Consider the following 23,912-nt stretch of genomic DNA (forward strand, 5'->3'; position numbering starts at 1 on the left):
AATGTTTTTATGTCGCAAATGTTAGATCTTTTGTTGGGTAATGAGGTGGGGATGCATAGGTAGATAGCAAGCTTTGTTCTTGCTTAATCTTGTATTCTGGATGTTTGTCCTTTGTTAGATATGTGGTTTACAAACTATTTTCTCCCAGTCCGTGGCATAGCTTTTCATCCTCTTAACAGGCTCTTTCACACAGCAAAATTTTTAAGTTTGATGAAGTCCACTTCATCAAGTTTTTTCTTTTATGTATCACATTTTTGGTGTCAAGTGTAAGAACTCATGTCTGAATGAAGCGCATCTAACAAACATTTTCTCTGTAAAGCACATCAAAGACTTCTTGCTCTTAGGGATATTAGACAGCACTTCAGCACTATGCTTGAGGACCATCTTAAACAGCAAAATTACCAACAAAAGATAGAAAAATGTGAAAAACATGGCACGAAGTAGACTGAAAAGGATACTTTTTAAAAATTTATTTTTAAAGATTTATTTATTTGTCAGAGAGAGAGCGAGCACAAGCAGGTGGAGTGGCAGGCAGAGGGAGAAGCAGGCTCCCCACTGAGCAAGGAGCCCATTGTGGAACTCAATGTGGGGCTCTATCCCAGGACCCTGGGATCATGACCTGAGCTGAAGGCAGATGCATAACCAACTGAGCCACCAGGTGCCCCCCCCACCCCCAAAGGGCACTTTTAATATGAGAACTAAAATAAGAAAATAAGAGGGCAGTGTGTAGCCTTGTTCAGCCTCAGCTATGGATTCTCTCTCTCCTGGAGAGCTGATATTTGTCAGTTTTCTGGAAGCCTAGTGTGGAAGGAAGCTGCATGTCTCAGCACTGAGGAGTTGGTATTTATAAGATCACTGTTCTGGTTATTTTCTTCTTGCCTGTCTATATCCATTTTCCACCTTTCTTTGCCTTAGTACATTGGTATCTAAGGACTACATCACCTGAGTCTCCTTGCTCTCTGGCTTCTGGTTGGGTATATTAGTGGGAGGCACTGTAATACTGGACCCTCACCTCTCCTAAAGGGTTGGGAGTGGTAAGGCTTCTTGCTGTTGCTGGTTCCTGGCTGCCTCACTATTGGGGGTTCCCTTAACCCTGCCCACATCTTTGTAAATTGTTCCTTTACTAAACTCCTCTCAGTGGAATCCTTTGACAAGGGTCTGTTTCCTGCTGGGACCTGACTGATCCAAGTACTTATTCCTCCTGGTTTCAGAACAGCATCCAGTTCTCAGCTATGCCTGGTATTCTCCATGCCAGAAATCCTGTTTTACCCTTCTTCAGAAAATTATCCTCTGGACTTCTGCCAGGGTGAGGGAAGTTGCCTAGCACTGTGGAGTGAGACAGGGCAGGGAGAGGGTCTAGGGAGCCAGCTGTGTCTTAGCTTTTGTCCAGTCTTCCTTATTTAGCAACGTCTCACTCCAACCCCACCCCTGGCCTTTACTCCCAGACCCAGAAGCTCTAGGTACTGATTTCCTAAACCTTTTGAGGAGTCTGCTGTGTAAATCAGGCTGTTTTCCCCACTGCCGGTTTAGAGTTCTTAGTGTCTTCAGCTAGTTAGGATCTATCTTTCATTTATCTCCTTTCCAAGATATTCCTAATGTCTTGGCGCTATTCCCCTTACTGACCTGGCTGGTTTATAGTTTTGTGTATAGGATAAAACAAACAAAAAAATACAGTAAAAAACCAAAATAATTTACCAAAGTTTTAATGTGCTTTTTAGAGTGAGATTAAATACATGGATTCAATATATCTTAATCTGGAAGACTCCATAAATATTTTTCAAAATTGAGCTTATGATGAGCATACTTGGAGGGTAGGTATTCACTGTCACCTAGTAAGGCCTTAACAACCAGAGAGTTAGGAGTAGGTCTGACATCCTCTTAGGAGTATTGAGAAGGGTGGCTAACACAGATGTGTGAAGAGAAGTCTGTGTCACTCCTGCATAGAGGTGGATGGAGTGAATGCTCATGGTCCTAATGCAATTCTGTGTCCCTGCAACCCAGGGGAAAATGTGCAATTAAAACCCACAATTCCTATACTGCAGAATTGCATCTTCCAGAGTTCTTCAGAATTGTCGTCTGATGATAACCTCTAAGATAAAAAGATCAAATTAATTTGAGAAATGTGTATATCTCCCCCCCTCACATTCCCAAATATGTTTCATATTAAAGGCTATGGAGAATCCTGTGATTAAGTAATGGGATTGGTTTTGTTACCCTCGGTTTTCTCCAATATTATTTTACCATGTAACTTTTTGCATCCTGTATATCCCAATACTAGTGCTCTAACTATACTATAACTAGTGCTCTAAAATAGAGATTGGAAAAAATTCCATAATTGTAGTCCAGAATAGTTTTAAAGGAGGTGTAATTAAATGACATGGTCATGAAACATAAAAATTAAAAGAAATCTCAACAAAATACTCCTTAGAAATTCCTTATGAACTTTCCATGATAAACTATGTCTAAAATGTGCCTGTTGGCTCATTAAATGAGTTGACTTGCATTTGAGGGTTAGCCAAACTCTTGGTAGACAACTTCCAAAAATATTTGGCTTTAGAGTAATTGATATCAAGCCATCTGCTATGGTGTGCATATTTATGTCCTCCTAAAATTCATATGTTGAAATCCTAACCCCTAAAGTTTATTAGGACCTTTGGGAGGTGGTTAGTTCATGAAGGTGGATCCCTCATGAATGGGATTAGTGCCCTCATAAAAGATGCCCAGAGAGATTCCTTGCCCCTTCCACCATGTGAAGTGGGAGAAGTTGGCCGTCAGTGGGAAGCTGACACCAAATCTGCCAGTGCTATGACCTTGGATTTCCTACCGTCTAGAACTGTGAGAAGTAAGTGTTGTTGGTAAGCCACCTAGTTTATGGTGTTTTGTTTTAGCAGCCCAAACGGACTAAGACACCATCCTTTCTTGCCACAGTTAGAACTCACCAGTTACTAATTAAAGGCATTGTTAGATCTTCACAATAAAATCATTTTTTTTCCTGCATGAAAGAAATGGTTATGTTTCTCTATCAGAGGGCTAAAGGAAAAGAAACATCCAACTTTGAATGTGTGCATGCAAAGCATTTTCAGTTTCATTTTTTTCTACCAATTTATTTTGTCCACATGTTTACATTAAAAAAGGGCCCGTATATTTAATTAATTAAGTTAATGTAATTTATAGAGCTGTCTCTCAGTTAACTGAGTTTTGTCTTTTGTATTTGGTGTTATTTTGTACAAACATTTACAGAAGGGGACATTGTTCACATATTTATTTTATTAGGGTACTATAGTTTGTATAGACATCTGTCAATTATTGGGCATATAAATTTCAAATACTCATTTTTATAAAACAATGATGTAAACTTTGTCATACACATTGTTTTTCAAGATTTTGGAAAATTTCCTTGGAGTATAATTTGAAAATGAGATTAAAGACTATAAATTTTTCTGGTTCTAATATTTTATTGAATTTGTTAAACTTCTCAAGAAGTAAGAACATCCCCTTTTCTGGGTTCCTCTGACCAGATCCTAACTTAAGTTCCTGAAAACAAACTTCATTAGCAAGATCATCATGGCTCTTCTAGAAAACAGAATCCAACAACATGGAAGAGGTTCTTTTATATTTTTACTTTCCTTGCAAGAAGCTGAGTTTTGAAGGAAAGGATGAATATCTCAATTATAGAAATAATAGGAATTATGGCCATAGAATTGGTGTTTCATTCCTGAATACTCCTTATCCCTGAGGTCTTTATGGTCTTCTAGAACTGATTTATGGAAATGTTTTTGTGCACCAGTTTTTGAAAAAGAGTTCTTAAGCTCCAGCAGGTCAGTCTGAGGCTTGGCCACTCCAGCTCTAGGAATCCAACCCAGAATAGGTCTTGTTTCCTCGTTGTTGTCTGTGTTCAAGGACATCTGTTCTTCTCGCTTACTTAAAAAATGGTCTAAATCAAAAGCTTCCAAGTCTGGTTTACTTTCTAAAATACTAGGCTTACTAAGGCTAACAGAGTTTTGACACATAGTACAGTGGTCACGTATGACAGATTTAAACCGCTCATATGGAATGTAATGGTTTGGATTACAGTAAGGTATATGTTGGGGTTTTAACGGCAGCTGTCTCCAGTACAAATCTTCTATCTTTTGAGTATCCGTGATTTTTGGAAATGTTTTTATGTCACAAACGTTAGTCAGATCTTTTGTTGAGTAACTAGGTGGGGATGCATAGGTAGATAGCAAGCTTTGTTCTTGCTTAATCTTGTCTTCAATTTCCTGTTTTTTATGGGTGACACCCGCCACTGTGTTATCTCGAAGTGCCATCATTTCTGTAGAACTGGGTACAAAGGTATGAAAAGTACACAAAACCCTAGGGGTACAATCTGGACAGGAAGGTGGTCTTTGCTGGACAGTAGCCTCCAGAGGACGTCGGTTCTGAATCAGTCGAGCAATTCGTCCTTCCAAGGGTCTGGGAGGTTTTAAGACGGGATGGAATTTTTCTTGCTGTAGTGGTGGGATAAAAAGGAGAAAATCAGTTAATCTGGCATTATTAAGTTTATCGCTACAAATGTCAGGTCAAAATTCATACCCATTTTCACTGAGTAAACATGGGATGGGTGTAGGAGTGCATATTGCAATGTTTATTTATTTATTTATAGACATTGACATTTGTGCCCTAATAAACACATGTTTTTCTCATCTACTGGTTTTTGCTGATAAAGGGGGATAGATATTTTTACTTGGCTATAGAAAAATTCCTCCATCTAGGAACTCTTTGCTTTCAAACTTTCAGAGATATTGAAAGAATCTCAGGAGCAAGACTTCTGCCATCCCCAACAGATGATGTTAACAGTTACGTGCAGTTATTTAAATCTCAGCGAAAGCCTTCCTTATTGCCCAAGCCAAGGGTTCTTAAACCTTGGTTGAATCAGAATCAGCTTTGGAGCTGGGAGAAAATGAGATTCCTAAGTTTGATCATCTGAGATTGTGATTCAGAGGTTCATTCAGACTTAGGAAGGAATCTGCTTTTTTTTTTTTTTTTTTTTAAAGATTTTATTTATTTATATGACAGAGAGAGACAGTGAGAACAGGAACACAAGCAGGGGGAGCAGGAGAGGGAGAAGCAGGCTCCCCGCGGAGCAGGGAGCCCGATGTGGGACTCGATCCCAGGACCCTGGGATCATGACCTGAGCCGAAGGCAGATGCTTAACGACTGAGCCACCCAGGCGCCCAGGAATCTGCTTTTTTAACAAGCATCTTGGGTGATGCTGCGGCCAGTGATGTGTTTTGCTTAGAGAAACACTGGTGTGTGGGGAGCTAGTCATATCTGTGCTTTTTGAGATGTTTTACAAATATTGTGAATCATGTCTGGTAACTTCAAAAGTGTGTGTATTTAAAAGGTTATTAATAGACATATGTCTGTGGTTGGGGGACAGGAGGAAGATGGGGGAGTTGATGAGGAAAGGGCATGTGGAAACTTTCTGGGATGATATTCAATATATCTGTAGGTGGTTGGGTAACAAAAGTGTGCATTTGTCAAAACTCACTGAACGTATACTTAAAATTTGTGCAATTTCATTGAATGTGTATTTTGCCTTAAAAGAAAAACTGCAACAAATTGAACTCTGTTTAATGATATGCGTGCTGAATGTTTAAGGCCGAAGTATCCTGTTGTCTGCAATTTACTCTGAAGGGCATAAAACATTAAGTGTATTAATGGATGGTTGGAGGGATGGAAAGATGGATAGATTATGTGATAAAAGAAGTATAGCAAAATGCTAATGGTAGAATCTAGGTGGTGGATATATGGATGTTAATTGCAAAATTATTTCAAATTCTGTATGTTTGAAAATTTTTATGACAATATGTTGAAGAAAACTAAAAAAGAATGGATGGATGGTGAGGATGGAATTGATAGCAGAGATAATATAAATGAGAATGGTGAGAAGATTGTAACTGTAGTTTGGATTTAGAAACAAAACGGACTTAGGAGTGTCTTCTTGTCAGTATAGGGTTTTTCTAGTATTAGATAATATTTGCTGCCAGTGAAACATAAAGAAAAAAACCCTTCTATGAATGATAAAGCACAGTCTGTGGAACTACTTCAGGTGTTATGATTTTTTTTTTATCACCTTGGGAAATACTGAAGCTAATGTAAAATAAATGAGTCCAGTCTAAAAAGAGTTCATACTGAAATATCTTACAGTCACTTTTTATGGGTCTTTCCACAATTTATATCTTTGAAAATACTAATTTTGTTTTAAAAACTTTGTAGTTTTATAGGATAAAATCTAGGCCCTAAATAAAACAACATATATGTGTACTATTACTTCATTTTATTTCATGTATATAAGTAAGCCAACAGATGGTAATTTCTGTCCCTACGGGCTTAATCATTTCTTTCAGGCCATTTCACATAACCAGTTAAGAAATCTGTATTGATATTTGCAGAGAATTTATTGGCTTTCAATTGTAATTCAGCCAACTCTCAATTATTGTGGGTATCAGGAAGAAGCCTTTATCTCTTCAAAAGCAGTGATAATGTACAAGATATACAAATCTATAAGGATTTGTAGAATTTATTAAGAATCTCATTAAATTAAAGGGTAAACATTTGTAAACTGACTCCTTTGTAAATTTTAGAAGAGTAGCATAGTAGAAAATCTGTTTTAAAAAAACACAAAACACCAGCACTGTGAATAGGAAAAGAAACCTGCCCTGTTCTTTGAAATAGTGGACAAGGATATTCAAACCGGTTCAAATCAATTCAGAATTAACTTCTAAGATGAGTTAAATTTTCCCTTTGCTAGCTTGGTCACCATACTCATGAAGCAAAGAAAAAGTGGCAAAACAAGAAGGAGCCTAACACCGGGATACTTTCCCCCTAAATAACTGAGAGTTGACTGCAATTACTTACAGGCTCTGGGTCAAATCCTATCTGTCCAGTTAACTCTGCTACCTCCTTTTCATGGTAATCATCCAGTTCAAGGGGGTTCATGGGCCCCAGACCTTAATGGAAACATCACATCTTATTACTTTGTTAGAGTAAATGAAGGATGACAGTTAAATGACCTTTTATAGAAAAACTTACCCATTTCTCTTTGTAATATGATTAGAACAAATAAATTGAAAATGAATTTTACCTCCCAGTTTCTTACCACGCACCCTAACTTCTATTAGTACTTAGATTAAGAAACAGGGAAAAACACTAGAAGATGCAAGCTTGTAACAGCATTTGTCAGATATTCTAATTTTGTTCTTTTTACTTGGATTAAAGTAAACTCATACCTGTAAAATCGTGAGTGTATGAAGTGATCCAGTGGGACCTCTCAAGATTTCTTTGTATGTTGGCTTCTTTTAGAGAGCTAATAGGGTCCCACGAATTTAAAGAAGTGTTAGGAGCGAAGGTTTTAGGAGGTTTTGGGTAGAATACGGGCTTGTTTCTCTCAACGCATTTAGGAAACTAGAACATGAACATAAGTTTATTGTCGTTAATGTTATCTAGTAGAATAAGGGCTGATTCACTATGTCAGCAGGAAGGAGGGTAAAGGAAATTCCAAGCTGAAGTCGGATACTATTTTTTTCTTCATTAATTACTAACATTCTGCAACTTAACCACATATAGAGTTAAACACAGTATTTTACCAAAGGAATGGTGAGGTCTTTTCTGAAAGTTTTTTGCTTTAGTAAGGACTCTGTCTGATAACGTACATTGGAGAAATGTCCCTGGGAATACTCTGCCTCCAGTAACCTTTTATTAGAGACATAAAGGGCTCTGAGGTACTCCTTTGGCTAAGTACAACAAAAGTTGTGTGCCTCCCACTTCTCTTTCCTTGCCTGAAGTGGCACCATTTGATATATTTTATGGATTTCTTTCTTTCTTTTTTTTTAAAGAGAGGGGGAGGAGGAAATGAGGAGAGGGAGAGAGAGAATTTTAAGCAGACTCCACGCCCAGGGCAGAGCCCGACACTGCTCAGTCATGACCCTGAGATCATGACTTGAGCCGAAATCAAGAGTCTGATCCTTAACCAACTGAGCCATCCAGGCGCCCCCATTTTATTGATTTTTGATGAAGTTTAAGTCACTCAAATTCAAATAAAATTTTTTATTCTGTTGACATAACTGTTTACTATGGAGTTTATTTTGTATTTTCAAAAGGAGGTCTAAAAGTAAATGAACGAGTGAGTTTCATTACAGGCTTTTTGGCAGTTTAGAAATTCACTTTTTTCAGATTGATGACACTCAATATTTACTGAGTACCTCTACGTGCAAGGTAGTGGCAGGGAACAAGGATGGATCAGAAACAAGTCATCCAGGAATATTGAATAGAGGGGAGATAAGGCATGAACATAAATGACTATAAGATGGAAAGTAACTCTTTGTTATAAAAGAAGTTAAGAAAGAATTATTTGTTAAAAAAAAAAGAAGAAAGAATTATTTGTAAATTGAGGGGAGGAAGAGATTGATTCCAGCTGAACAGGGAAGTAGGGCTGGGATCAGAGAAGAAGGGAGGAGACAAGAGACCATGTTATGTCATATTACAGAAATAGGCCTTTGAGGACATGCAGAGATGGGGAGGCCGAAGGAACAGTAAGAGCAGAGGTATGGATGGCGGTGGAAAGTATGGGATTAACATTCTTGAACACTATGCACTTGTCCTGACAGTCAGGCCCACCCTTAATATTTGCAGGTTCTGGGGCTAGAGTATAGTGAGAGCCCACATTCCACTAGTCTAACTAGTTTAATTTATAAATGAAGCAAATAAGCTGTTAAAGAAATAAAGTGTGTTCCTTTCTCCTACCTTGACAAAATACCTTCATGACAACTTGGAAGACTAAGTTCAAATTTAGACTTCTTAGACTATCCTAATTGTATATTGGGACATGGTAGTTCAGAAAGAGCTAGTTGCTGGCCCTTGGCCTCAGCATCCCTTACTGCTTTCTTCCTACCCCCAATTCCATCCCAAATTATGAAGTGTCTTGGATATGAGGGTACCCTGGCCCTCAAGTTCAAGCTCCATTATACCTATTATCCCTGCTTGCAGCAAACAGCCATCACTTGGCCAGCCCTTTGACTTAGAGGTATATACTAGCTTGGAAGCAGTGTCAACCCCTGCTGAGGACCTGAGGAAGAGACCCCATGAACTTAGTTCAAAGCCATTTGGTCAAGGATTTCTGCAGTCCAACATCAGGCTGGGGTGGGAGACTGGGGAGCATGGGCTCTTGATAGATATATCCTTGTGTTCCCATAAACATCCTGTGCCATAGGGAGGGGTATAGCCAGAGGAAGGCCAGAGCTGGGCAGAAAGGCATGGGACCTTCTAAAGTTCCTGGATCTAAGGGTGATGCTGATTATAGCAACACTGTGAAGTTGGAATGATCCTCATTTTCCATGTATGGAATAGTCATGGTAAAAGGCACTTGACAGAAGACTATCAAGTATTAAGTAACCACCTCTATAAACCTTTAATAAATATGTGGCTTGCTTATTCTTTGTTCTTTTTATCATGATTTGCAAAGCCAGCTTAGAAATAAGGACTTTTTTTTTCAAATATTGTTCCAAGGGGCTGGATTAATCCTGTGTCTTAATCTAGTTTAAATAACAGCAATGATCTACTGAAATGCAGGCAAGGGCGCAGAGGAAGAAAATAGGGGATGTGAGTTTTTACTGTAACCTGTGGTATCTTGAGAAGAGTTTAAAGAGTCAGGAATATTTGAGAGTAGAGAGCTCACCAATTTTCAGTATGTTAAGCTAATGGTATTCTGAGAGGATAGTGAGAGAGGGGCTGCTGGTGATCATCCACTCAATAGGAATTAATTGGTTAAATGTACTATTCACAGGGTGAAGTTTGTGTCAATATATGCAAGATAAGTACAAAAGCAGGAAGGAATTCTGGTTCCTGAGATGTCGGTATCTAGGCAGATACTCTAGTCTACAAAGGAGTGATGTTAGTTGTTTTAAATTTGGAGTACATTTTCAGAGGAGTAGTGCCATATAAATTGTAGTTACATTCCCCAGTAGCCCATAAAATTTATGTAATTCATAAATTGCTTAATAAACATTTACTGAATACCTATTACATGCACAATTATGTGCAAGCTTCTAAGGGCCTGTGGTAAGCACCAAAACTCTGTTAGTTGCCACAAAATAACAGAAATTAATACTATTGTAACACATTAAAAAAAACCAAGAAATTAAATATAGTTTTTTGTTCTTAGTCTTGAATGATGGTGCTTAATCAGGCTTAATAGGGGAACAAGAACAGGTTTATTTTGGAGACTTTGCCCTTTGGAGAGCTTAATACTGGGTACGGTGGTTCCTTAGTGGATCGTGTTTCACTTAATTCTTTTGTATCAGCATCATTTTTACATTAAGAAGTTGTGATTAGGAATTTTTTCATTTACATACGAAATGAATAGAGAGAGTGTTTGTAAATAAGAGATGAGAGACTGGCAGAGATATATTTTCCTTTGGTATCTAGCTAGGACTTTGGAAGAGAGAGTTGAAGGGAGAAGAGGATGCACAATGCGAGGAAAGGCTGCCTGAGATGGAGGAGGAAAAGTAGAGGGGAGGGGCGAGACCATAAATGGGGAAGCATGCAGGGTAGAGAAGAGAGAGCCTACCAGTTTATTTCCCATTCTGGATGCATTGGTTGTTGCTGGAAATGAGCAGGTGGGAGGATGGGGCCCAGGGTGCTGGTGGTGATGGAGAGGTGAACTGTGGGCAGCCAGTTATTTGAGGACACATTCCTAAAGGAGGTACCTGTGTCCTTGCCAAATCCATTGTGGTTATTGGAGGATGAGTGTGGATTATGGGTGTTCTGGTGGAGAGACAGAACTGTCCTAGGAATGAGGAATGTATCTCTAGGAGGGGGATGGGCACTTCAGATTAGAAAGGTGGCAAGATGGTTCAAGAAGGAAACCACACTCCTCTGTAAGGGTGATATGAGTGGATGATCTTTACAAGGGAAGCCAAAGGTCTTTCCAAATATTTACAGTTAAGGAAAATTGGATAGTAGGCTCAGTTTGGCTTTGAAAATGGTTTGTTAAAATATTTCAAACAGGCAAAGGTTAGAGAGGTTTATGGCACTTGACCTCTGTGGTTATTATATCTCATCTTACTCAAAAGATGATTACAAGGGGCGCCTGTGTGGCTCAGTTGGTGGAGTGTCTGACTCTTGATTTTGGTTCAGGTCATGATCTCAGGGTCATGAGATTGAGCTCCTGCATTGGATTCTGAGCTGAGCATGGAGTCTGCTTAAGATTTTCTCTCTCTCTCTCTTCCTCTGCTCCTCCCCCCTCAAAAAAAAGATTTCAAGGTAGATTTTATCCTAAAGAATATTTTCGTATTGCAAAAGCTAAGACCAGACGCTTGAGTTCTTGAGAAATAGAACAAAAATCTTCGGCCATTTGAGGAAGTAATGACAAAAACAGTCCAGAAGAGTCAAATATTTTAACCTATTTGTTTGCCAGTTATAAGAGGAAAAGGAATGTCCTGACTGGCTTGGTGATGGCTAGAAATGGCCAGTGGGAAGAGGTCACCGAGGAAAGAGAGTGGTTCGGAGGAGAGGCCGTGGCTAAGATGAGGGCAGCGCAATGGTCAGCGGCCTTGCTGGGGAAAACTGGACCAGGCCAAAGAGATAAGAAGAGAGGACAGCTCTGGGGCCTGGGTGGGAAGAGGCACCTGGATTTTTGCGATGCCTGAGTAAAAGGATGGGAGCAAAGTGAGGTTATAGTACTGTTAAAATTAAGGCCTAGAACTGAAAAGGTTAAACTTTTTTTTAAGAATATTCCCCTTTCCAAGACTACCCATTTCTTTCTTTCTTTTTTTTTTTAAAGATTTTATTTATTTATTTGACAGAGAGACACAGCGAGAGAGGGAACACAGCAGGGGGAGTGGGAGAGGGAGAAGCAGGCTTCCCACGGAGCAGGGAGCCCGATGTGGGGCTCGATCCCAGGACCCTGGGATCATGACCTGAGCTGAAGGCAGACGTGTAACGACTGAGCCACCCAGGCGCCCCTACCCATTTCTTAATCTTCTAGGTCAACAAAGTGTTATAATTATTGGAATAATAGCACTGGCAGAAGCTAACACTTAACTCTAAGCTTTCTGTCTGCTAATATGGTGCTGAGTGCTCTTACATGCATTTCATTCTCAAGACAATCCCTATGAGGTAGAGTGCATTATAACTGCTGTTTTATCTATGAGGAAATTGAGGTATTAATGGGTTAAATATATTATTCAGGGCCATACAATTGATAAATATTAGAGCCAGGAGCTGTGCCACCTTAAAATTTATACTCTTTCCAAATGTTACACATGTTGTCTTATTGGCTTGGATAGAAACTACTAAAATCTGGCTTCTGGGGTTTTCTGTTCTGTAGCCAGGAGATATATTTTTGGACCTACTTATTTGTGTCCCTGCATCTCCTCCCACCCTCAGAGAATGATGATTATAATTATGTCATCAGTTATGATGTGGGTGGGGTACAGCCTGAGAATTGGGATTTTTGAAAGCACCCCAGGTGATTCTAATGTGCAGCCAAGGTTGAGAACCACTGTTCTAGCAATAGGAAAGGTAAATACTATAAAAATATTCTCCTTTAACAAAAATAGAACATGACAGATAAAGTTGACCACTTCCCCCAGTGAAGTGGTGAAAGGCAGGGGAGGACAAGTATAGGTATTATCCTAAGCGGGGGTGGGGTGGGGGGAGATGAGTCATGAGGTACTCCCATCAAGCTCAGTATCAATTTTATTTTTATTTTTTTTGTCCAGCAAAGTGCAAAACTTGATTAGAATTAGGGATAAACCAGAAGAATAATTGAAAAGTTGAAAAGATTAGAACAGATTAAGAAAGTCAGATTAATCATTGGAAGAAGAGTCAGATAAATCAGTCAAAAATATTTACATACAAAGTGCTGTGGGGAATATACATATTATAAAATATTCCATTTTTAAAGAGCTTGTAATTTAGTTGACGAGATATAAAATACATGAGAAAAGTTATTGGTTATAGTGAATGTTATAGAAAGTCAGAAGAGGGGAAATCATTTCTATTGGAGTAATAATGCTTATAAATTATAGCACTTTCTATTTTTCAAAGTGCTTTTATATCTTTCATATCCTCATATCCTGTGAAGTTTATAGGATAGATTTTACTGAAATCTTATAGGTACATTTTATTAGTGAAAGCTCAGAGAAGAGAAACAATATCTCTCATATCACCAAGAGAACAAATGGCAGATACAGGAATAACTAGAACACAGGTCTCCTGATTTGGTTCACTTTCTGCTCTGCAGTGCAGAGAATTAGAGTTGAGCTGAGGCTTGAGGAATGAGCAAGTTTGAGATAGGCAGAGAGGCCGTGAAAGGAGAGCACTCCAGGAGTGGGACATGGCCGTCCACCTGTTCAGGGACCAGTGAGCTGAGCCAGGCTGTAGGAAGTAAGGAAGGCCAGACTCTGAAGGGTTTTCAGAGCTCAGTTAAAGCCTTAGGATTTACACTTAGGTAAACGGGAGCTAGTCAAGATTGTTGCAAAGGGGTGAGATATGGGGACAGCAGCGTTTTCCTGAGCAGGACGAAGGGCGGGAGATTGAAAGAAGAAACTAAGCCACAGAGCTGAAGACTTTGGCTATAATGTGTAATGATGGAATGGTATCGAGAATAACTTCTCATATTTCTGGGTTGCTTTGATACAGATTTTGCTTGAAAGAATGAAGAAGTCCAGTAAGATAAATGATTCTTTAAGGATTTTTCTTGATGTATAACTTTACAAAGAACAAACACAAAATTGCTTCCTTTGGAGATGACCGTGTGACACTGCAGGGACCACACTCTGGCCTGCCACAGTGGTCATCCCAAGTAAAATTCAAATGTTTCTAGCCTTGCATAATTATTTCTTGCCTACCTCATAGATTCTTAGATCCGAGAGGATAATATATGGAAAACGCTTGCCACTGCCTCTCACAGACTAATTGGTCAATGAATGTCAGCTGTTACAGTTTTCAAATGTGTGGATCTTTTCCTTCATGATTTAAAATTTTTCTTCCTGTCTATGTGGAGTCCTGGTACAGAGGTTAAAAGCAGAGACTGGAGCCTGACAAACTTGAATTCTATGATTATAAGATAGCCACAAACTCTCTGAGCCTCAGAAATGAGAATGATGATACTAACCTTTAGGAGTTATTGTAAGGGCTAAGTGACCTACTGTATCTAAAGTGCTTAGTGTGTAGCAGTTGCTCAGTGCACAGTGGCCATTGTTTTATTTTTGATTCTATACAAATACAATGGTTGGGACAATAAATTGTAAATCTTTCTGAAAAATTTTCATTTACTCTGTATATTTGGAATTACTTAATATACTATGAATTATAAGAATATAGTTGGGGGATACACAGTGAGTGAAACACAGCTCTCCACCTTCTTTCAGTGGGGAACCTTTTTTTGTAATCGTGGAAATGTTACATAACTGCCCAAGGTTTGTGAAATCAGCTAAGAAAACAAAAAATGTGAATCATGGTCAAAATCTCAAGTTTTTTAACCAGATAGAAAACAAAAGAATCCATCTTTTGGGTTTTTATAAGTGTATACAGTAAAAACATTTTTTACTTTGTTTTAAACACACATTTTAAAAGATACTTACATCATAATATACACCCTGGCCTGGCCAAGTCAAGGCTTTCTTCTTTGAATCCATTGGAAGATCAAGCAGTTCATATCTGTAAGGATTACCTGAAATTTTTCAGGAAGAGCACTGTTATCCCGAATATTCAAGAACAGTTTCCTATGAATGGGGTTTTGGGGTGCAGTGGATAGAAACGAGATGATAGGAGGTAGAGAGCAATGCAGGTGCTACTGTTAATAAGCTACTGTTTTAGCTACTGTTAATAGCTTTGTTTGAATTCTTGCTCCCCTTAATGAGCAGCACGTGGCCACACACAGTGAGACTGTCTAACCCGAGGTGTGGCCAGCAGCATAAGAGAACCCTGTATTGCACCTCTCTGATTAATGAAAGGGATTTGTAGGTAAGTTGTAACTTTTAAATTTAAGTTTTCCTGGATCCTCTTTCTGGTCTCTGAATGCTTAGCAAATACATTTCTATACCACCTGATTTGGGCTTTCCCTGACCAAATATCAAGACATAGAATTAGTACTTGCTTACCAAAAAGATATTGAAAGAGAACATTTTAAAGATTCTAGCTTCTTAAGTATTAGTGGTAGTTTGATAAGCTTTATCAAACACAGCATGGCCTCCTCTGGTCCTATAGTAAGTTCCACATTAAAGAATGCTCTGAACATCCATCCTCAGGGGTAATAAGAGTGAAGGTTGGCATTTAGTGAACATTTACCATGTGCCAGTACTGTACTAAGTATTTTATATCTATCATCACATTATTATGAGGAAGGTACTATTATTTCCACTTTAACAAACAAAACTGAGGCACAAAGAAAAGAAGCAGTTTGCCCAAGATCACACAGCTAGTAAGTGGAATAATTCAAACTCAGGCAATTTGGTACAAGGGCCTGCACTCTTAATCCATATAGTATTGATTTCTATTAAAGAAGAGTTAAGGTAAGTGTAAAAAAAGAGTAGAAAACCTAATGCAATAGTAGTTTTTGGAAAGGTCTTTTATAAGGGTTATTACAATATACTCATCTTTTTAAAGTCCTCTAAGAGAGACTTTGCTATGGTCCATGGTAAGTGGCAGAGCTAGAATTCTACCCATGCAGTCTGACTCCATAGCTCTTAAACACTCCACTATTATGTCTCTCGAAATGTTACTATCTCCTGATAAGGTACTGAAGCCAATATTGATGATGGCAAACATTTGGGCCTCAATATTTATGTACAGAGGAACCGCATTATAGGACAGTTCTTGGGTCTTCCCTTCCCCACAGCCTAAATTTATTGAACAAATGTTTTTCTCTGCCAATCATGCACCTGTTCTGTCACCTTCAGTTACCTTTTCTCTAGTATCTTCAGTCTTTCTCCATAGGTTTTTTTCTCTCTTTTAAGATGTCTAGTGTGGGAGAGTCTTGACAGACTAATGTATGGGCTTACCATCCTAATAAAACACATCTGGAAAGACCCCTAGGTTTGCATCTGAAGAAGATGCCCCAAGGTGTTAAGAGGACCTAAACAAACTGTTCCTGTTACCTTCTAAGTTTTATTTCAATGACAGTCTTTCAGTTTCATCACCACTGCTATACCCGTGTCTAGACCCTGATGATCTAAACCAAATATCATCCTTGTGCTACTCACTTGAGCTAGGGTGAAATCTTTAAAAGCTAAACCATAAGAGAGGGGAGGAAGGAAATGAAGATAGAAAATACAGGTAAATAAAAACAATTAATTCTGCAGTGCTTGGTTTCTGATTCCACCATGGAAGGCTCTGTATAAAGAAGAAAAGTTAAGAGCACCTGCAGAGAATCTGATGTACTTGGTCTGTGGTAGGGTCGCAGATGATTCTAAAGTGCAGCCACAGTTAAGAACAAATTTCATAATCTATTGGTGGGTCACACTTTTGTGACTTGAATTCTTTGCCCTACCTTATTTAATTTTATTATTGAATACAATTCAAATATGAGAAGAATCAATATTCTTATATCAAATCACATTTTACCTCTTGTTTTCAAAATCGTTGTATCATAAGCCTTTGTTGGCACAGTGGGAGGAAATGGCTGTTGGCTTCGGGCTTTAATGCCTGTGTAGAGATCCTTAGGTGATGTAAAGGTCGGGAACATGGCACCGCGGGAGATATGTGTGTGGTATGGGTGTTCAGTCGGATATGAGCAACAGATTTCTCTGAGATTTAGTTGAGCAAACAAAACAGAATAGAAAGAAATGCAATTGAAAAAAATTAATCATCAGTTATTTATTGGGATCCTTTTTTGTAGCAGGTACTGTTTTTTTGTAGCAGGTACTGTTCTAATCCCTGAGGATATGACAGTGAGCCAAAGTCCCTAGACTCATGGAGTTAGCTTTCTGGTGGAATATATTCCATTAAACATGAGATTTTCTTAATTTTGCGAGACAAATTAATTTTTAAAATAAATCATACTGAATTCTTTATCAGGGAATAACTTTCACAACTAATGCAGAAGATACATGGAATTTGTAGTTTTTAGAATGCTATAGGAAGAATTTCTAGTTGCTTTCAATTTCTGCCTCTTGTTTAAGAGGATCCCAGTACTTTATTTTATGGGATCATTTTGGGCATTCAGTATGCGAAGTGATTTCTCACCATCTTGCATTGAACTTTCAATCCAGGCCATCTGTTCCTTTTAAGCAGTCAATCAACAAAAATATACTGCCTGTTTAGAGTACACAGTACTGTTTAGAAATCAAAAAGACTAGTATACTGATGGGAAAAGAAACAAGTAACCCACAGGGATATAATTTTCTTATGATTTGAAAAACTAGCAGAGTTCTTAAAAGAAATAGTAGAGGTTTAAAAAAATTGTGATAGCTGGCTCAGATCTGGGCCCCTAATGCTTGCTTACTTGGCTCACTGATGCAAATCTGTACTGAATTCAGCAGTCTTGGCATCTCGATGGACCTCTGAAATACCTAGCAGTATAATATTTCAACAAGTTCCTGGTCTGTCCTAGATACCACAAGAAGTTAAGGTTGATGTGTAAGAGAGAAAGTTGACTCCAAGCAAAAGTCATTTACGAGGCCAGCTAGTTCTTTCTGTTTTTGTGTAAAGTGATTTGGTTTTCTTGCCCGTGTCACAAATTCTCTCAGTTGAACACATTTTTGCCTTGGGTGTAGCATCATTTTATTGTGAATCACTAAGCACTTTTCTGATTTATTTACTTTGCTTAAAAAGCACCACATCAACTACTACATGGCTTGGTACAAGGCACAAGGTCGTCAACTCTGTGATGACATGAGAACATAGAATCAAGACTTTCATTCCTCAGTTCTAACTAACTGATGCCCCTTGTAGTCATAAAAACACTAGCCTAGAAACTGCTTTCAGTGAAGCAATGCTTCATTTTATAGAAGACACAATGATTTCCATTTATTCTAAATAAATATTTTCATTGTCTAATTTGGTGGGTTCTATAGTTAACTATCCCTCTCAAATTCACTTCCCCTTACAAATTGGCTTGAAAATAAGTGATCATTTATAGTTTGAGCAAACTATTTGTGTGAATAAAACAGGAATGAACACATTTTTGCTCATGGAGAGAGTATCCAGTCTAAGGAAAGGATGGAGTTCACTGAGGTCTAGTAAAAAGCCCATGTTCCAGGGGAAGTTCTTAGACATTCAAAGCCTTGGGGGACTGCAGGTGGAGTGGTCAGGAAGCAGGGGACCTGGACAAGAAAGATAAGAGACCCTGGGGACAGTGAAGAATGAAATGAGAAATGCCGGGGTTCAAATATTGTCCAACAGTCAGAGGCATAACAAAACATATTGGAAAGAATGGCTGAGTAAATAGAGTGTAATGATTGTCTCAATATGTGCTAATTAACTTATCTGGGAAGAAGATTCATCCTGATTCTCTTGGATTTTTTCCCAGTATGTGTCAGGTTGACCAAAGATGGAAGAATTAGTGGGAATGGGGAATCAATGAGGGATTAATTTTTAAACTTCCAATACCATTTCCCACAGACTTGATGAAGTTTAAGGAAATGTGGTATGAATATTTCACAAAATGGTCACATTTGTACACTGTCCCTACAGAATATCTCTGGGTAATGTGGGAGGTCCTGAGACATTGTAACTACTGTATGAATAGGAATTGTACTCAGAGGACATTGCCTTGAAATATTTTTAACTCCAGCAATAACTACTACTACAACAACAATAAAGCATTTATGTGCCGGGCCTTGTGCTAACTGCTTTATTTCTAATCTTTATCAGAGTATCATTCAACAAGTTAAATAAATGCTAGCATGCTCCCAGAGGCCAGGGCAGGGTGGCCCCATTTTCTACTAATCTGATGTTGGTAAGGACTTCCTGACAAAGGCCATTACCTTGGTTTTCATTGTATCTTGCTCTCATTACAAAGCCATGATCAGAAAGTAGAGATTGACTTCTTAATTAATTCTAAAGTCCAAGATCATGTTAAATTACAAAAAAAGAACCAAAAAATTTCATAAGCCATTTTTTTTTTTTCCTGGGGATTAGTCCCCTTGATAGAAGAAAGTCAATTTGCAAAATGTGTATACATCGTTATTGGGTCCTTTTGGTTTTGTCTGTAGCCAGGATTTTGGCTTTGTGAAGAAGGGATAAAAGGTAGAAGTTAGGAAGGCAGGGAGAGGCCCCAGTTAATTCTGATCATTTGGGATTAAGGCAGAAATTTTTTCCCCTCAGATTCTAGAAACTATTTCTTAGTTAATAGTATTGAGTTATATCTGGTAATGATTTAGCAAAACATACTTTACTCTAAGACCTGCAAGCTATGGACTCTGTGTCTTGAGTCTATGTATAATACAAGATTTCATTCAATATCTTGTATATATTATAAAGGTTATTTTTGTTAAAAAAATCTGAATAAAGTAGGATTTTAGTTAATAACAATGCATCAATATTGGCTCATGAATTTTGACAAATATACCATACTAATATAAGATGTTGTTAATAGGGAAACTGGGTATGAGGTCTATAGGAACTCTGTACTATTTTTCAAATAATTCTGTAAATTTAAACTGTACTAAATTAAAAAGTTTATTAAAAAAAGGTTAGCAGAGTATATAATACCAGCCTCTTCTTCCACTTGTTAAAAAAAAAATCTTTCATGAAAAGGCACATTTATCCTCACACTGTCTGAGACATATGGATTGCCAATATGTTTTTCTTGATTGTAACAGAGAAGGAAAATGTAAGTATATACTTACCCTACTGTTGAATTAGGTGGTTTGGGCATCCTAGAATAAAAACAGGAAATAAATCCTATATTTATATTAAGAACTTTTTAAAGCATACATTCCTATTGGAAATTTGCTTAAGAATAATGATGTATCCCATTTTCAAACTACAGTGTCTTTAATATTGTTGATTGACTTTCTGGAACACTGAATATTGACCAGACAGAGAGATATGATATCCTTATAACTCAGTTCTGTTGATCCATCTGACTTCAGTCCCACTCGCCACTCATTTTGCATTTCCTATTTGCAGTGCAGGTGCAGGACTGACTGCTTCTAATGATAATATGGTTCTGCTTCTTATTGACATTCACCTTCATAATCAGGCAATTGCCAGAGTACGTGGAGGCAGCCTGACACCATGTATGGGTACAATTACATGACCTAAAGTGACCTGAGTGTGGCCAGGTGGACAAGATACATAAGTACTGTGTGTACCTTGTGTGCTTTGTCCTTTTGCCCAGGATTGTTGATCTCTCATGATAGTAAATATTGTCCAGTTGACAGAAAGGCTAGAACAAAACTGAACAAGTTCCTGGAGCCATGTCTTTTCTGACTCAGTTCATTTGAAAGTTGTGTATTTACTAATTACTCTGAGCCCTGCCTGCCAAGAAATAATACTGAAGCCCAGGAACAAAGTCCACACTAGAGAAGGACTGTCACCTGCTTTTACTGGATTCAACACTTAGTTTCAGCCTGTGAGGATATTTCTGAAGTATTTCGGGCATGAAAAATGAATACAGTGTTATCCGTTGATAGCAAAGATCCATAAAATGGAATATACTATTCAATATTTGTATGTTTATTTAGAAAGTGGTACATAAGCTATATAATTTTTTGAGTCTACAGTGTATTATAAATACATAGTTCACATTAATTTTAAGAGGTTTATATCTTTCTTTATTTGGACTCCAGGTGTGTAGGCTTGGAACTAAAAAAAAAGAAAAGACCCAAAACATGTCTTCCAGTTATATTTGTGGTTGAGTTGGGAAAGGGGGGGGCAATGAATATGAAGAATCCAAGGGGTCTTGAGTTGGCTATGAAACATTAAATAGGTTAAATCAGCATCTAAAATTTTTCTCATGTGACAAATTTGGCTATGATATTGACAAGTGTATACCTAAAATGCATTCTGATTCAAAATGGAAAAAACAAATTTAAAGGAAAGCTATTTTAAAAATTAAAATTTTGAAAGGTTGAATAAAAATTAAAAATGCTCAGACACTAGTTCCTTGACTTGAACCAGTCCATTATTTTACTGCTGCATTCTACATTTACTTTTCGAAGTTTACTGATCCCAAAGGGATAAACAGAGCCTAGCAACCACAAAATTCATGTCTTCTTGCCTCCCTCTTGTGGCTAAACTCCATATTAACTTCCTTCCTATAAACTTTCCTAACGGTTCTAATAATTAAAGAAGTGATATTTTCATTGTTACTTTAGTATTGTCAGTGTTTTATTTTTATCTGAAAATTAAAAAGTATGCTTTTGTAATATATATACCAAGTTATTTCAAAGAGGAAAAAATAATTTAATATACTGGAAAATAATTCCTCTAAGCAAAGGATAAATTAAAAAGTATTCCTTATCCAAAAAGGAGACTTAGGGAGTAATTTTATTACAAATTATTTGTAGATTGTCATAATTAACCTCTATCCTCATAAGATCCTGATGAAAAATTTTGCTGAGGGCGCTGGGGCATTTCCTATGAACCTTTAAAGAAATTTAACAGATTCTTATTAGATTAACTAGGTCAAAGGCAGAGGAATGGACCCAGATGACTTGTGTGAATTCTTTCAAACATTACTATTCCATATTTTGTATTTTTTTTCTTGTTAAATTCCACAAACTCTTAGTGGGTTTTGGTTTATTTTATTTCTGTTTCTTTGGTCTTGGCTTCTATTATTAATGATCTCTGTTAAAAAAAAAAAGGAACACTTTTTCTGAAAGATCCCATTTTGGGGCTTTTTTATTTCTCATATAACTCATTTTCACTTAAAAACATTATTTGGTCCAATATAAGGAAAAGAAACCCCAAACTTACAAAGAATCATTTCCATAGATGCCACTTTTTTTATTCTGCGTCAAATAATAGAATTGTTCAATAGGAAGTTTTCTGAAAAGAAAAGATTAAATTGAACATCTTTTCAAATTAACATAGTGATGATCAGATAGTAAAAGACAAATAGACTAATATACAACCATGTATATATGGAAATTCAGTATATGAAAAAAGGTGGCATTTTAAATCAGTGGAAAAGAATTTACTTTTCAATAAACAATGCAGGAAAAATTCACTAGCCATTTGAAAAAGAGTAGATTTCTATTTCATACTATGCATAAAGATAATTTCAGATTAAAAATCTAAAGATTGGGAAAAACATACAAATATTAAAAGAAAATATATAAGAATATGTTTTTTTCTTTGTGGTGGGGAAAACTTTTTTTTTTTTTTTAAGGGAGAAAGAGGGGAGGTGATGGGGAGAAGGAGAGAGAATGTTAAGCAGGCTGCATGTCCAGGGCAGAGTCCAATGCAGGCTCAATCTCACAACCCTGAGATCATAACCTGAGCTGAAATCAAGAGTCCAGTGCTTAACCGACTGAGCCACCCAGGCGCCCCATGTGGGGAAAACATTTTAAATTAGATTTTTCTTTTAAAATCCTAATCCAAAAGGAATTTGATAACATCAGAAGAAAAACTTTTGAAGATAAGATGGAATAAAAAAGCTCAGATAAAGTTTGGAAGAAATTTTTGTAATAAAGATATGTAAAGGATTACTATCTAGAACATAATAAGAATCCATAACTAAAAGACAATAAAAATGGGCAAAGAATAAGAACAGAAAAGAGAATGTAAATGACCATACATAAGAAAACAAACATAAGTACTCAACCAAAGAAATGCATTCTGATAACCAAGATAAACTTTATACATATTAGATGGGCAAAAATTATGGTTTGATAATATAACATAGTTGTCCAAGAGTATGAGGGAAATGGATACTTTTACTTACCACCATGAGAATATAAAGCATTTGGGCTATATTTCTAAAATTGAAAATATTCATATATTGTGACTCATAACTTTCACTAAGGCTTTTCCCTAGAGAAACATTTGTGCATGAACTCAAGGAGGCCTGTACAATAATATTCGTTACATATAGTTAATGCCAAGAAGAGGAAACAATATGAAAATCGCTAAATAGTCTATGATGCATCTATATTGTGGAACACAAAGAAAAATTAAAAAGAATTAAATAGATCTGTGTTGGGGCGCCCGGGTGGCTCAGTTGGTAAAGTGTCTGCCTTTGGCTCAGGTCATGATCCCAGGCTCCTGGTATTGAGCCCCATGTTGGGCTCCCTGCTCAGTAGGGAGCATGCTTGTTCCTCTCTCTCTCTCTGCCCCTCCTCCCTCTGCTTGTACTTTCTCTCTCTCTCAAATGCATAAAATAAAATAAAATAAAACAGATCTGTATTTACAGTCTCTAGATTATAGAGAGAAAAAAAGAACCAAGTTGCCTACTACTATATATCCAGTGATTCCACACATAAACAATATAATACATATATTTTCAATGGGTACATGTATAATTATGTAATTGTGTAACAAAATGTGTGAAAGGAGACATTTCCCCTTCCTTCTCACTATACTTCTGTCAGTACATCACCAGTGGACTTACTGAATACCTTCTTCACTGCATGCCATCTTAAAAAATACTACTTTTGACTAAGGAACTCAGTTTACCACCAAAGAAATAAGGCACTGATTGAATTTAAAGGACTCAACTGGTCTTATCCTATTTACAGAATGTAGACCAGCCTAGTGAAGATTCTTTTGTGGCTGAAGGAGTGTGGCACATGCTCTGAACCAGTGACCAATAAATGGTTTCTCCCATAGGCAGAATGGATGGTCTAAAAAATGAAGGGTGAAAATGGGAGTGGTACCTCTCACTGTTATACTTACTATTACACTTGAGAGAAATTTTACTTCCTTCCTAGCCACCTTGAGTTTTGCTGGTTTTGAGGTCAAAGGAGAAATGCTTCATC

The 23,912-nt window shown here is 37.4% G+C and overlaps 1 protein-coding gene and 1 long non-coding RNA gene across 3 annotated transcripts in view; one reads left to right on the forward strand and one right to left on the reverse strand.

The window, feature by feature from the left end:
• The window catches only part of LOC110580074, a 53,612-nt gene that overhangs the window by 7,843 nt on the left and 21,857 nt on the right, over window positions 1-23,912 (forward strand). The window lies entirely within an intron of this gene.
• Window positions 3,666-23,912, reverse strand: part of C12H7orf31 (chromosome 12 C7orf31 homolog) — a 37,391-nt gene continuing 17,144 nt past the window's right edge. Inside the window, exons 3-9 of the mRNA XM_021689736.1 lie at window positions 21,910-21,981; window positions 19,836-19,865; window positions 16,609-16,790; window positions 14,628-14,716; window positions 7,272-7,446; window positions 6,901-6,992; window positions 3,666-4,487 (exon numbers count right to left, since the gene is read on the reverse strand). Of these exons, the coding sequence (XP_021545411.1) occupies window positions 3,666-4,487; window positions 6,901-6,992; window positions 7,272-7,446; window positions 14,628-14,716; window positions 16,609-16,790; window positions 19,836-19,865; window positions 21,910-21,981 (1,462 nt within the window). The remainder of the gene's footprint in view (window positions 4,488-6,900; window positions 6,993-7,271; window positions 7,447-14,627; window positions 14,717-16,608; window positions 16,791-19,835; window positions 19,866-21,909; window positions 21,982-23,912) is intronic.

This window comes from Neomonachus schauinslandi, chromosome 12, assembly GCF_002201575.2.
Source record: "Neomonachus schauinslandi chromosome 12, ASM220157v2, whole genome shotgun sequence".
NCBI lineage: Eukaryota > Metazoa > Chordata > Mammalia > Carnivora > Phocidae > Neomonachus > Neomonachus schauinslandi.